Below are 12,399 nucleotides of genomic sequence, written 5' to 3'. Positions count from 1 at the left end.
TCGTACGGTAGATCTAATATGCGTTCCTGGACGTCCGGGTTGAATTTTGCTGGCCGGAGCCAGGCTGTCCTTCTCATGTCTGCGGCTGTACAGATGGCAAGGCCAGAGGTGTCGATATGGGTCACGGTGGATTCTATGAGGTCATGCGCCACTAGCTTGGCCTCGGCCAGCCCCGCCTTAAAGTGTGATTGATTTGGAGTCGGGAGATCTTGAAGGAAGTCCACAATTTCCTGCCATAACCTTTGGTTGGCAGCAGCCAGCATGGCATCTGCGTTGGCCTGACGAAGATGCAAGGACCCACTGGAATAGAGCTTCTTCCCGTATGCTTCCAAGATCTTCTCCTCCTTGCCTTGCAGTGCCTTAGAATAGGGGGAGGCTGAGGACAACTGAGGCTTGGAGTATAGTGATGCTGCAGCGATCACTGAGGAGTGTGGCTGAGGATGGGCTGAGAGAAAGAGTATATCCCCCTCCATCTGCCTGTATTTGGCGTCCAGGTGTCGATTGACCGGTTGTGCCAAGTGGGGCTTGAGCCAACCCTTCTTGGCCAGGGAGACTACATCGGTTTGCAGTGGAATCCCCGTTTTGGCAGAGGGTCGTTGCCTGAGGACTTCAGCCAGAACCCTTTCTGCCGGCTGCTCGACCTCAGGTTGGGGTAGGCCCAGATACTCTGCCAGCTCTGCAAGACATTTTTGGAAGGCCTTGGCCGAGGATGGTTTATCCGGATCCTGCTCCTTATCCGTATCCTGTGGGTCAGGAGGATCCTGTGGAGGATGCTGAGTAGTTGGCGCTGGAGGCTGGGGTACATGGACCTCGGCCGGAGGCTGAGGAGGCGGCAGAGGCTGTTACAGAACCGCCTGAGGCATTGGCTGGGGAGCCGGTGGCAGCGGCTGCACCTGGGCAGGGGGGCGCCGGCGGAGACGCTTGTGGTGCCACTAGCATTGCGGGGAGGACTTCCCTGATGGCGTCCTTAAGGATAACCCCCATCCGAGGTGACTTCATGAGGCCTCTCGAACAACCCCTCCTCACTGGCGGCAGGGGGTGCTGACGGGGTAGCTGGGAGCTGCTCGATCCGATGTGTACCCCGCCCATATGGACGCAGTGGGAAGCTGCCCTGCGCAAAAGAGGGATAGGCTGTAGGCCACGTACCTGGTTGAGGCCAATCCCATCTTGACACTCGTTCTTCGCCGAATTCCTGGAATGGCGTCAGAGGGGTGCCTTTGTCTGGTGCGACGGCCATCTTGTGGCGCTGCCTGCCACGTGCCTGCGACGTGTTGCTCCAAGGAAGGCCCATGCCCTTGGGATTCTGAACTATCTTGTGTGTGAAGAAAAGCCTGGAGAAAGAAACTATTGCCCTGAGAATTGCGAACCATCCAAGAGGAAGGCACTTGGTAATTCTTTTGTTTGTGAACTTTCATATTGGTCAAGTTGAACTTGGTAGATTTTTCCATTTGGAACTCTCTGGTTGAACTTACATTTTGCATTGGATTTTAATGTCTGTGCACCTTCAAGATTCAGAGACAATACCCTTTGCACCTTAGATTTCGTTTTAGAGTTTGAGGGCCAGAATAGGATTATGGACACAGAACATATAATTTTGGACATTTTGAAAAAGGACAGACCCATACATTTTGACTGAGGTAGGGAAATACCTCCTAGAGTAGGGATAGTGAGGTATGTTCCCAACACTTTTGATTTAATAAAAGTTTTTATCCCAAAACATACAGTCTCTGTGTCCGTGTCTCATTTCTGGCTCCTCGCAGTAACCTATCCATTGCAATTAGAAGATGTATACGTTGGCCATTAGAACACATAATGAAATATGTAGGTATCCTTGATAGTGCATTAGAAGATGCCTGATGGGAGACTATTATGGAACTTAGAAGATATAGAGTAAGACTTTAAGGGTAGTCTGTCTATTGTGCTAGAAAATTACTATGACCCTAGATCCTAAGGCAGCCCAACTGCCAAGCCTAGAAGAAGTTATAAGATAGCTGGTCTATTGCGCTTAGAGGTCTTTGAGGGTAGCCTGGAAATTGTGCCTAGAAGAGCATATGAGGATAACTTTTCTTTTTCACACAGACGTGGATCACACAGTGAGATCAGAGATAAGCTCCATCTGAGCTTTAGGTATGTATAAATGCGCCACTTGGGTGGACATCTGCCGCAGGCACGGCTTCGATCCACATACGTTATAATGCAGCTACGACTATAACTATTCAGTCTAGCTGGAACGCAACGGCTTCGCCCCTTACACCAGACTTGCCTAAACACCTCTGCCATTAGAATACAGTGAAAACCCTTGACAATGTTCAGTTTAGCTGGTCACATATCCAGTCTCTTGCACTAGTGCTCTGTCGTGATCTCCCTTAGCACTGTAAGGATTGCATGGTAAACAAGTGATCACAGTTCAAGGGTGTTTATTAACCTGTATAGGTAGGGTGGAAAAACACCTAATCTAAGCCTAATCTAAAATTGGAGCAAGCTACGACCATCAAGGCCCTCACGATCACACACAGATGCCTCTCTCAGACTGCCACATCCTACCTAGCTGAAAGAAACATCAAGTGCCCATTCACAGACCAAAACAAGACCAATACTCTCACCTACTCTCAGTCCCAGCTTTCAATAGAGCCAAAACCAGCGGCACGAGCTTCGAAGTGCTAGCCCCAAAAGCCTGGAACGCCCTCCCACTTACCCTAAGAAACGAAGACTCTCTCATAGCGTTCAGAAAGGGACTAAAAACTAAGCTATTCAACTAAGATTGTACCTTTTGATGTCTAAGGTTGTTCCTCTGTAACCACGGAACAACCTCTACAACACTGTCTCTAGCCTGTAATTCTTCCTCTGAAGTATCTGTCTTAAGTTGTATATAGGTGAATATGCTGTAACAGCGCCACAATGCCGCTGGGTGCTTTATAAATCTAAATATAGAAATAAATAAAATCAAAGTAAGTCAGTCCTAGTGGCGTCTTGACAAATAAAAAGGCCTATACTAAGAAAATCCAGGACTACCTGGAGGCTAACCGCCTGCTTGGCTCACGACAATCTGGCTTCCGCCCACTCCACGGCACGGAAACAGCTTTGTTAGACCTCAAGACACAAATTGAGGAACTTAAGGATAACGGGAAAACAGCCTTGCTCCTCCTACTGGACTTGTCGGCTGCGTTTGATCTGGTGGACCATGCAGTCTTATGCAACCACCTTGAATCTGCCGCCAACTTCACCGGAGATGCTATAGCCTGGGTCCAATCCTTCTTAGCAAATCGCACCATGCGAGTCTTCTCCACCACCAACTCAGCTGACCCTAGCAAAATAACCTGCGGTGTCCCATAAGGATCCTGTGTCTCCCCCACCATGTACAATATCTTTACCAAGTCTTTGTTTGACAAATTGGACAGTTTGGGCGTCATCTACACGAACTACGCAGATGACACCCAGATCCTTATACCCCTTTTGGGCGACTACGAGACAGACTCAGCCTTGTTGAACAAGATATACACTATCGTTCAGGCATGGATGGCCGCACACGGCCTCTGCCTGAATGACGATAAAACAGAACTACTAATCCTAGGCTCTGAAGTCAACATCCAAAAACTATGCTCAAACTACACATCATTCATCATTGATAACAACCCTATCAAGGAGATGTCTGTGGTTAAAACCCTTGGATTGTATCGGGACTCCTCCCTTACTCTCAAGAAGCAGGTCAACTCCCTCGCCTCCTCCACTACCTACACCTGCAAACTCATCCGTGCAGCTAGACCTTACCTCTCTAACGCCAGCTGCATTACCTTAGCTAACGCCCTTATCATGTCTAGGTTAGACTAATGTAATGCCCTGTACTCTGGAACCAACACATATATCACCGATAAACTCCAAAGACTACAGAACAATGCCTTAAGAGCAGCACTAAATATCCCCTACAGAGAGCACATCACTAATTCCAGGAAAGAGGTTAACTGGTTAAAAATAACAGACATAATCCTACTTAAAACAGCATCCCTCACATCTAAATGTATAAACAACCTAACCCCCCCGTATCTTATGGAAAAAATCAACAGGAAAATTTCCACGCGACCTACGAGATCTGCTAACACCTCCAAACTAGAGATTCCAAGGTTTAAACGCTCCACTGCAGGAGGATCCAGCTTTCCTGTCAAAGCTGCTCACTGCTGGAACAAACTACCACTTGAACTCAGAACGGAACAACCGTACCTGAAATTCAGGCACAAGATAATCAACTGCCTGCGTGCCAATGACACATAACTTTCACCGAGCCTCCTACCTAGCCACGACCTACCCATTGCCTGGACATCCCAAGACATGCCCCGCCTCTGGGTACATGCTTGTATATATTCGTGTATATATCTGCTTTTTGCAGCTGTGTTTTATATGCTTATGATTGTATATAGTCTCACATATATTTGCTCTCTTTTGCCACTGTGTTGTATATACTAATGCCAAACATTGTAACAAGCTTAAGTCTTCATGTAAACTGTTGTGCCCGGCTACCCATGGGTTTGGCGCGCATTAACAAATAAACAAAACAAACAAAAACAAAAACCTATTGCCAAGCCTTACGCTAAAAACAAAAGAGTGTGGCATAGGGTTCATAAGAAATAAAGAAGTGTTCACAAATAATATGTCCGGATGCGGTAGTCGTGGTCTCCCTTTGCCACGTTTTGAGCATGGGACAAGGCAGGACTCTGGAGCAGAGCACACACTCAAGCTTTACCAGCACGAAACAACAGTTCCGATCTCAGCTATCAGGACCGTTTATTCAAAATAACGATAAAAGTTCCTCTCAATGTGTTTGTTGGGTGATGACTTTGCAACCCAGGATTTCCCCTTTCCGGGGTTCAGATTCCAAATAGTTACTAACGATATCAGGACCTTAAGGGATAAGCTTTCCTGCTTCCAATAGCGTGATAGTTTCAAAATCGACAAACTTGAAGTTCATTTTGTGTTGCACTTGAGGTGTTGATTCTTCACGTCCTGGGTCCTCCTCTTCCGGGCCTCAGACCCCTCTCGAATATCCTCCTCCCTCCGGCAAGTTCACTTTGGCTTGTATTCAAAAACACTTTAAAAGTTGTATTCACATGTTGTTCGGATGTGAGGTTCTCACCCTGGATCGCTCACTTCCGGGCGCAGATCCCGCTCAACTGTTTGCCTCCCTCGGTCGGGCTCAATACGGCTTTCAACACAATCTCTTCTGCTTATATTGTCAAATCTTAATGCCTTTTGAAACACTTTAATCTGGACCACCATTTGTCGAGTTCAATCTTGTCAACACACTGTTCTTTGGGACTTTAGACTTTGCTCCTTTTCATCAGCATCCCTCCTTCCAGGTCAACTCTTGCCAAACTCACAATTCCTCTTACTTTCTTACGGTGTGGGATTCACTTCCCTTATTCACGATCATCTGCCGGTCAAAGACTTTCGACTGTAGAGAGGATTTTACTAAACCCCTGTATGACTACTTTGACCCTCTTCTCGCCTTTCCCAAGGACTTCTGGTAACAGTAGTTTCAACAATTGGATAATCGCCAAGAGTTTCTCGAGTGAACACCCACCTGGTACCTGGCTCATCTGCAGCTGGCTTTCCCCTTTTACATCAACAGTTCTTTGTACATTTTGCAATCAGCCGTTTGCTACTTTTGTTCAACACAGTTCGGTTTCTTTATCGGTCCTCCCCCTGACTCACCGGCTGTAATGAACCGCTTGGCTTTCTTCATATCGGGAGTCAAGGCCAGCACCACGGTAGCAGGCGTCTTCCTCTGTCCTGCTTATCAGCGTAGTCACGCTCCGTGTACCGTTGACATCTGTTGCCTCACACTTGCTCGTGGTCTTACAATTCCTTCTGCGGAGGTCTCACAGGCCTTGGTTAGAAAGGCAAGGTTGCATCTCTCCTTGTCACCTTCTCGGTTCGTGCCGTCTTTCTCCTGCTCTTGAACTGCTGCCTGGATCGTTCTCTCATTGTGCGGTCTGCCTTGCTCGTATTGTGCTCTCTTGCTCCACCTTTTATCCCTGTGGGGAAAGGAAAGGGCTGTCAGGTGTGTGTGTTTCTGGTCAATTGCTTGACTTTGCCTGACCCTTGGGTTGGGACATTTCAGGTAAACAGTTTTTGCATTAGTCCATTGTCTCTCATGATGTAAGCAAATGTTTGTGCCAGAAAGGGAGGGGGTTAGCATTTGGTAGGGTTTATGAAATTGACAGGGGGGATTGTGGGAACAGTAGTGTTTTGTCAGTGCAGATCAAGAGTTCGGAAAAGAATAATCAGAGGGACGTGCAGAAGAAGAACGGGGAGTATTTGGGTGGAAAACAAGGATTCTGGGAGTTGTGGTTGTTGAGTCTAACAGCGTTTGGGCTCCTAGTTGGTTTACCAGAGGTGTAGGGATGGTTGGATTTTATTAAGGGAGCTTCTTTGGATGCAAGGGAGGTAGATGTGGAATAACCCAAAAAGTCCCCTGGTAGAATACTGTGTCTCACCTGGGGCAATCCCCCAAGTATAACCCCGAGCTCCCCACCCAGGTGATCCTCCCTCGCTCGTCCACCCCAAGGGTTGGGATCTGAGAGCGCCAGCCCTCCCCTGGATACCTGAATAAGGAACTCTCGAGGTCTACCCTGGAGAATAACCTCAGGTTTCTCACAGCACCCATCCACATGCCTGACCTCTTGGGTTGCTTACTGAAGCCTAGCCAGACCAGCTAATTCCTAATCTTGGGCAAATGCAAACATGCACTCTAAGCCTTTTCTGAGAATTTTCCCCATACCTGGACTACGGTCCCAGGGAGCGTTCCAACCACAAAGCGCGTTGGGGCCATAAAAAGGTGCTATATAAATGGCAATTACTACTACAACTACTACTACGGGGCTCCATATTGGTTTGTAGGTGAAGGTTTAAGGAGGCCTTTTTAATAGGTTCCAGGAAGTCTTTTAAGCCTTGGTTACTGGAGATCCTGTGGTCCTTCTGCATAATGGTGGGCCTAGAGGTTTGGAATCCAAACCATCTAACTTCCTGAGGGGTATCAGTACGAGAACCTCGATCTGCATATGATGGAGAGTATGAGGTTGGGGTTCTGTTACGTTAAAATCATACTGCCTTACATCTTGGGATGGTTTCCCTACGGGTTAGCTCCCCTCTCAAGTCCATACAGTCTTCAGTTGAATTTCTCTTCAGGGTTGCTCGGCACATGTCCCTGTAAGGCTTTTCCTAGGCCATGGGCTCAAGTTCACGTTACATATGTCTGTTCAATCCGCCTGCATAGTCACGCCCCCACCAATGCTTTGTTCAAAACAGCCAGCACCAAGTAAGAAAATTATTTACTGAAGTCCTACTAGAGCAGGAAAAGGAATTAACAATTACATTTAAAAATTCTAATCTGAACATGAAACCTGAAAATCTGTACAGCACTGGGCTACGATGGCATGGGCAGAGCAGTAACATGGAATGTAAGTTACAAGGAATCTGTTGCAGTTCCCATAGACAGAAAGGCATATAGCGAAAGAACAAGAACCTATATTGCAAGTGTTATAGATAAATTAAAACCAAAGAATCTATAACAGGCTCAAGCCAGAGAACATTGCCAGATCATACAGAATATTTTTAACAGAAATGTTCTCCCACTACTCAAAGAAGGCAGCTGCTAGATGACCCAATGCAGGATTATATACACAATAATACTGCACATCAGACATTCTCCTCAATGTGTTCGATCCAAACAATAGCAGCACCCAAGCTTACCTGTTCAAACAAGGTCATTGCAAACTTCTGGTGAGAAATGCAATGCTGTGCGGTGCAGATATCTTCCTTAGACTCATCAGCAATATGGAAGTGAATTCGTATCAGAAGGTTCTCCTGATTTCACACAAAAAAAGACAACTCACATCACTAAATTACCTTTTCACAAATGTAAACAAATTAAGTCAACGGTGCTTGTGCTTTGCTTTGAGAAAGAAAATGGATTCATGCAAAAAGAAGATTTTATGCCACAAGACTACAAAATAGAACCAAAACTTTGAGTTATAATGGTCTTCATCCTTGAATTTCTAAAATGCTAATAATCTTACACCACGGTTCGAAATTGCCAGGAGCTGGGAGCTATTTAGCTCCTTGTTATAGCCAAGGGGAGACTGGTTAGCTTGAAACAACAGCTACCAGGAGTTACTTTTGACTCCTGGGCAAGTGGTGCCATATAAACCTAGCTATGAGATATCAACTATGTATGTTTGGGGATGTATATAAAGGACAATAAAGAACACACATAAGGGACATTTAGAGCAAATTAGATTACATGAAATGGACAAAAAGTTAGCTTGCATCTTGCGCAAAGTTAGATTTGCTGCACAGTCTGTGCTAGCTCCTGGTTCCCCAGAGGTAACTCCTGCCTAACTGGTTATGCTGAATATACAGGAGCTGCTTTTTGCTCCAGGTCAACAAATCCCAATTTCGATCCCTGTTACAGTCGTCCGGATTGTAATTCTACTTTCTACTAGATAAGGAAGTTAAAAATGGGCATCTTCATAACTGACGTATAACTTTCCCTAAACTATCACACCGGCCTTTAAAATTTAGGGAAATTAAAATGTATAATTTCATTTATAGCCCTTCAGTGTGGAGCACAAAGTCAGACTATGCCACTAGTCCACCTATTTCCAGGAGGTTTCACAAGAGATTGGTCAGCTGTCTAAGGTTTGCCACGTTTATGTTGTAAAGTCTTGACAGAACTAGCAGATCATCTTTCTTTGCAGAATTATAAATAATCTTGTAATCATAAGGCAGTACTCTGGTTGTCCCAGTACTTTGGTACTACTAACCCTAACCTGTTACTGGAGGAGTGCTTGAAGTTATAGCTAGAAAACTGATGTTTGCGTCAGCTGCATACCTCACACATCAGACCCGCCAGGATATTGCAGCATAAAATGGGACAATTTGCGGCATGAAATGGCACATTTTGCGGCCCAAACCTATATTGCAGCATTTTTGTGGCACGTTTTATTGACTGGAGGGTGTAAGATTGGCACATTGCAGGAAAGAGGCAGTGTGCAAGGCTGCAAGAAAATCAGGGTGTCATTATTTGTACTTGGTAATTTGTATTGATCATTATCAGTTGTAATGCTGAAAATATTCCCCTTCTATGTTCTCCAATCCCCAAACACACACCCACCTCATCAACACACCTCACATGTCTCATCTATTCCCGATCACTTGCATTCCCAATCATCTCACAGTCAGTCATACACATACTCACATGCTCTGTCACACTGCCAAGTCACAATTTGCACTCCCCAGTACCTGCCACAATCCAAATCATACTCCCAAACCCACACCTTACTCTCTCAAATTCCTCCCGCAGTATACAGTGCTTAATTCTTCTTTGCTACTTCTACATCGTGCATCCTTTCTCCCATTCTATTGCGATCTTCCCTCATCCTTTCTCCGAATCTGCAGCTGCAGCTCACTGCCTCTTTCCGGCAAACCGCTCCCTCTCTGCTTTATGCCCACTGCTCCCCCTGAGCCCATGCTACCTCTACTTTCTGTACCTCTGCTCAATCTCAGATTTCTGGCCACCTGTTCCCTCTCTGATGTCTGGCCCACTGCTTCCCCCTCTGACCCACTGCTCTCCCACTGCTTTCTTACCTACCAAACCACATCTAACCCATCACACGCCCTTTCCTGTGCCTCTCATATTGTGACCATTTACTAAGTTTTAAAAAATGTAGATTTTGGCCCAGATCCTCAAAAAAATGGGGCATCTAAAAATAGAGCATAGGATATGTTATTTTTCGATAACCCATTTTTGGAAATGAGCAGCTCACCTTATTGTCAAAGGTGACCTGTGCATTTTTTCCAGGCTCAGCTGTAGAGCGAATGATGCACTGGCCAGCCGCCTTGAATACGTTTGTGTTGAAAGCGCTCACCCGACAAAGTTCTACAGGCTCCCAACGCACTGTTCCATACCAGGCCTTCAAGGGGCCTGCCACTGTAAAATGTGACTCAAAAAATGCATTTCTATCCCGTTTGAGGAACATAAATGCAAGTGAAAGAACGATTCATAAAGAAATTGCATGACCGGGTCAGGAAAGACCCTGTCATGCAGTGGCACCCACCGTGTGCTTATTCGAATCAGGCGCAACGGGTTGCCTACAATTAATGCACATTTAAAAGTGCATCTTGTTTGTAAACTTGAAAACTTTCAAAATGTGCAGAAACACCCCATAATTTGCGCAAAGGGGTGAAAAAGTGCATCTGAATGGACATATGTAAGATGCGCCCATTCAGATGCCATAGTGTATTGGGATGCTGTTTTTTGGGTTGCCAGTGATCAGATGCACTTGCGCGTTTCATTTCTTGCATCAAAAAACGTTTTGAGAACCTTAGCCCTTGTGTCTTTCATTGTTCTTGAAGTGTCGTTTTTGCAAAAACAGCCGTTTTTGCAGGTGTTTTTGCAAAAACTGAAGTTTTTGTGCTTTTTTTTTAACAAAACGTCAAAGCTGTATCCTGTGATCCAGACTATTTATGCACAATGGACTTCATTACAAGTTGGGTGAAAAAGATGTAAATTTCGCCTGGTGGGATTACCGTACTGCTGTGGTGTATGATGGTATATTGCCGAATCATGAGTAGATGGACGCGTGCACCACCCATCAGTGGTAAAAGTTATTCCGCCAGTGGAATCACTGCCGAAAGATACAACTCCAACGGTAATTCCGTGTAAAATCGTCAGAATGACCCATTCATGTCATCGCCGGAACGGGAACCGGCGGCATCTTTAAAAATACAATTCATTCAAAATCTACTGGAAAAGAACACCATCCCCCCCAGAAGAAAGCCTAATCATGTTGGGAGGGAAAGGCAAAGAGAATGTCTGGAAATGCGCCTGTGGAAACCTAAATTCACAGAGCAGGCGCTCACTGTCCTAGCAGAGCAGGTGGTGGCCAATGCAGAAGAGTTGTATGGGTCACAACACCACAAGACCAGCCAGCAGCGTAAGAACGCCATCTGAGAGGAGATCAGGGACAAGGTGGTGGCTGTTGGTCATGTCACACGGGATAGTGAGATCATGAAGAAAGATGGAACAACCTCAAAGCACACGTCTGCACCCTCATTGCCAAACACCAGCGGGAGACAGCAGCCACAGGTGGAGGAACAGTTGAACCGCTGCAGCAGACCCAGTGGGAGGAAACGGTATGGCGGGACTGGAGGGTGTGGGTTTGGCAGAGGTCAGAGCCAGCAGCCATGGAGAACCCAGTGAGTACACGAGTGAACGATGGGCCCATTGCAAAACAACCTCAAAAGCATGTTAACGTACACAAACTTCCATCAATGTGACACCACAGGCCTTTACATCATGGTTCATGGAAGGAGTCAACCCCCAACACACCCGCCAAGTAGCATGACGAGGGCATGATGAAGGACACAACTATCATGGAACTGCCAGTAACAAGGACGGTCACCCATTCTCATGATACATCAACACTGCCCCTTGCCGGCATACCGAGCACCCATGGACAGACACATCAGACAAAGTGGTTCCAAACACGTAGCGCATGTCAAACAATGAACACCACTAGACGTGTGTATCAAACTAACAACCACAGCAACAGACCAGTGGCTGCAAGGCCCCCATGAAGACTGTGTCCCACCTAAAGACGCAATCACAGCACCATAACTAGCAAGTCACTCCTCAGTTGATAGTACAACGGGATACACAAGCATTATTGTATGGGCACGCATGAACCTGTGCAATAGTGAAGCACATGGGTCCAAGCAAGGAACAACTCCCACACTGACCATATGCACGCACAATAATCAAGGCAGTAAACCTCCATACGGTCTATCACATGCAGTATTCCCCCATGGAGCCCCAGCACCCTGTGACACTATGGTAAATACTGTGATGCTGGAAATGCATTGGAGCGACTGGGCCTCCATATCCTTGTCCTTTGTTTCTTTATCATGTGTGTTATGTCTTTTTTTACACGCAGGAGTTCATGTGGGACTCCTGGTGGTGCGGCTCTTCCTTTTTTTGGTTTGGTGAACAGACCCTTGGGATACCCTTATGGCACCCATGGGTGGGAGTACGACCCTGTACTCCTAGTGTATGTTTTGGGCACCAGTGTGTGGCCCACAGAGCAGGGTATGGGCTGGTGGCAGCTCCATGCTGAACTGACGCTCGGAGTATCCTCCATTTTGGGCATACCCAGGCCCTGCCATTGGGGTCAGTTATTTCCTGACAGGAAACAAGATGGCCCCTGTGGCCTCTTGCTTTCTATCTCCTCTTACCTTATTTTTCCAAAGTCCCGGGAAGCCCTGACTCTGTCCCTTCCCCCTCACTGGCTGTTGGGTGGAAGTTCCATATATGGTGTTGTGGGCAAGTCCAGGCCAGACTGGCTGGAG

General features: G+C 46.4%; 1 protein-coding gene across 7 annotated transcripts in view; it reads right to left on the bottom strand.

Moving 5' to 3' along the window:
• Positions 1-12,399, bottom strand: part of USP54 (ubiquitin specific peptidase 54) — a 2,840,272-nt gene that overhangs the window by 1,820,622 nt on the left and 1,007,251 nt on the right. For all 7 annotated transcript variants that reach the window (XM_069610693.1, XM_069610692.1, XM_069610695.1 and 4 more), the window contains exon 5: positions 7,744-7,857. In XM_069610693.1, coding sequence (XP_069466794.1) covers positions 7,744-7,857 — 114 coding nt within the window. The remainder of the gene's footprint in view (positions 1-7,743; positions 7,858-12,399) is intronic.

The sequence above is a fragment of the Ambystoma mexicanum genome, chromosome 8, assembly GCF_040938575.1.
Source record: "Ambystoma mexicanum isolate Mex_15411 chromosome 8, UKY_AmexF1_1, whole genome shotgun sequence".
Lineage (NCBI taxonomy): Eukaryota > Metazoa > Chordata > Amphibia > Caudata > Ambystomatidae > Ambystoma > Ambystoma mexicanum.
The sequence above is the reverse complement of the archived record's forward strand: the minus strand, read 5'-3'. Positions and strand labels throughout refer to the sequence as shown.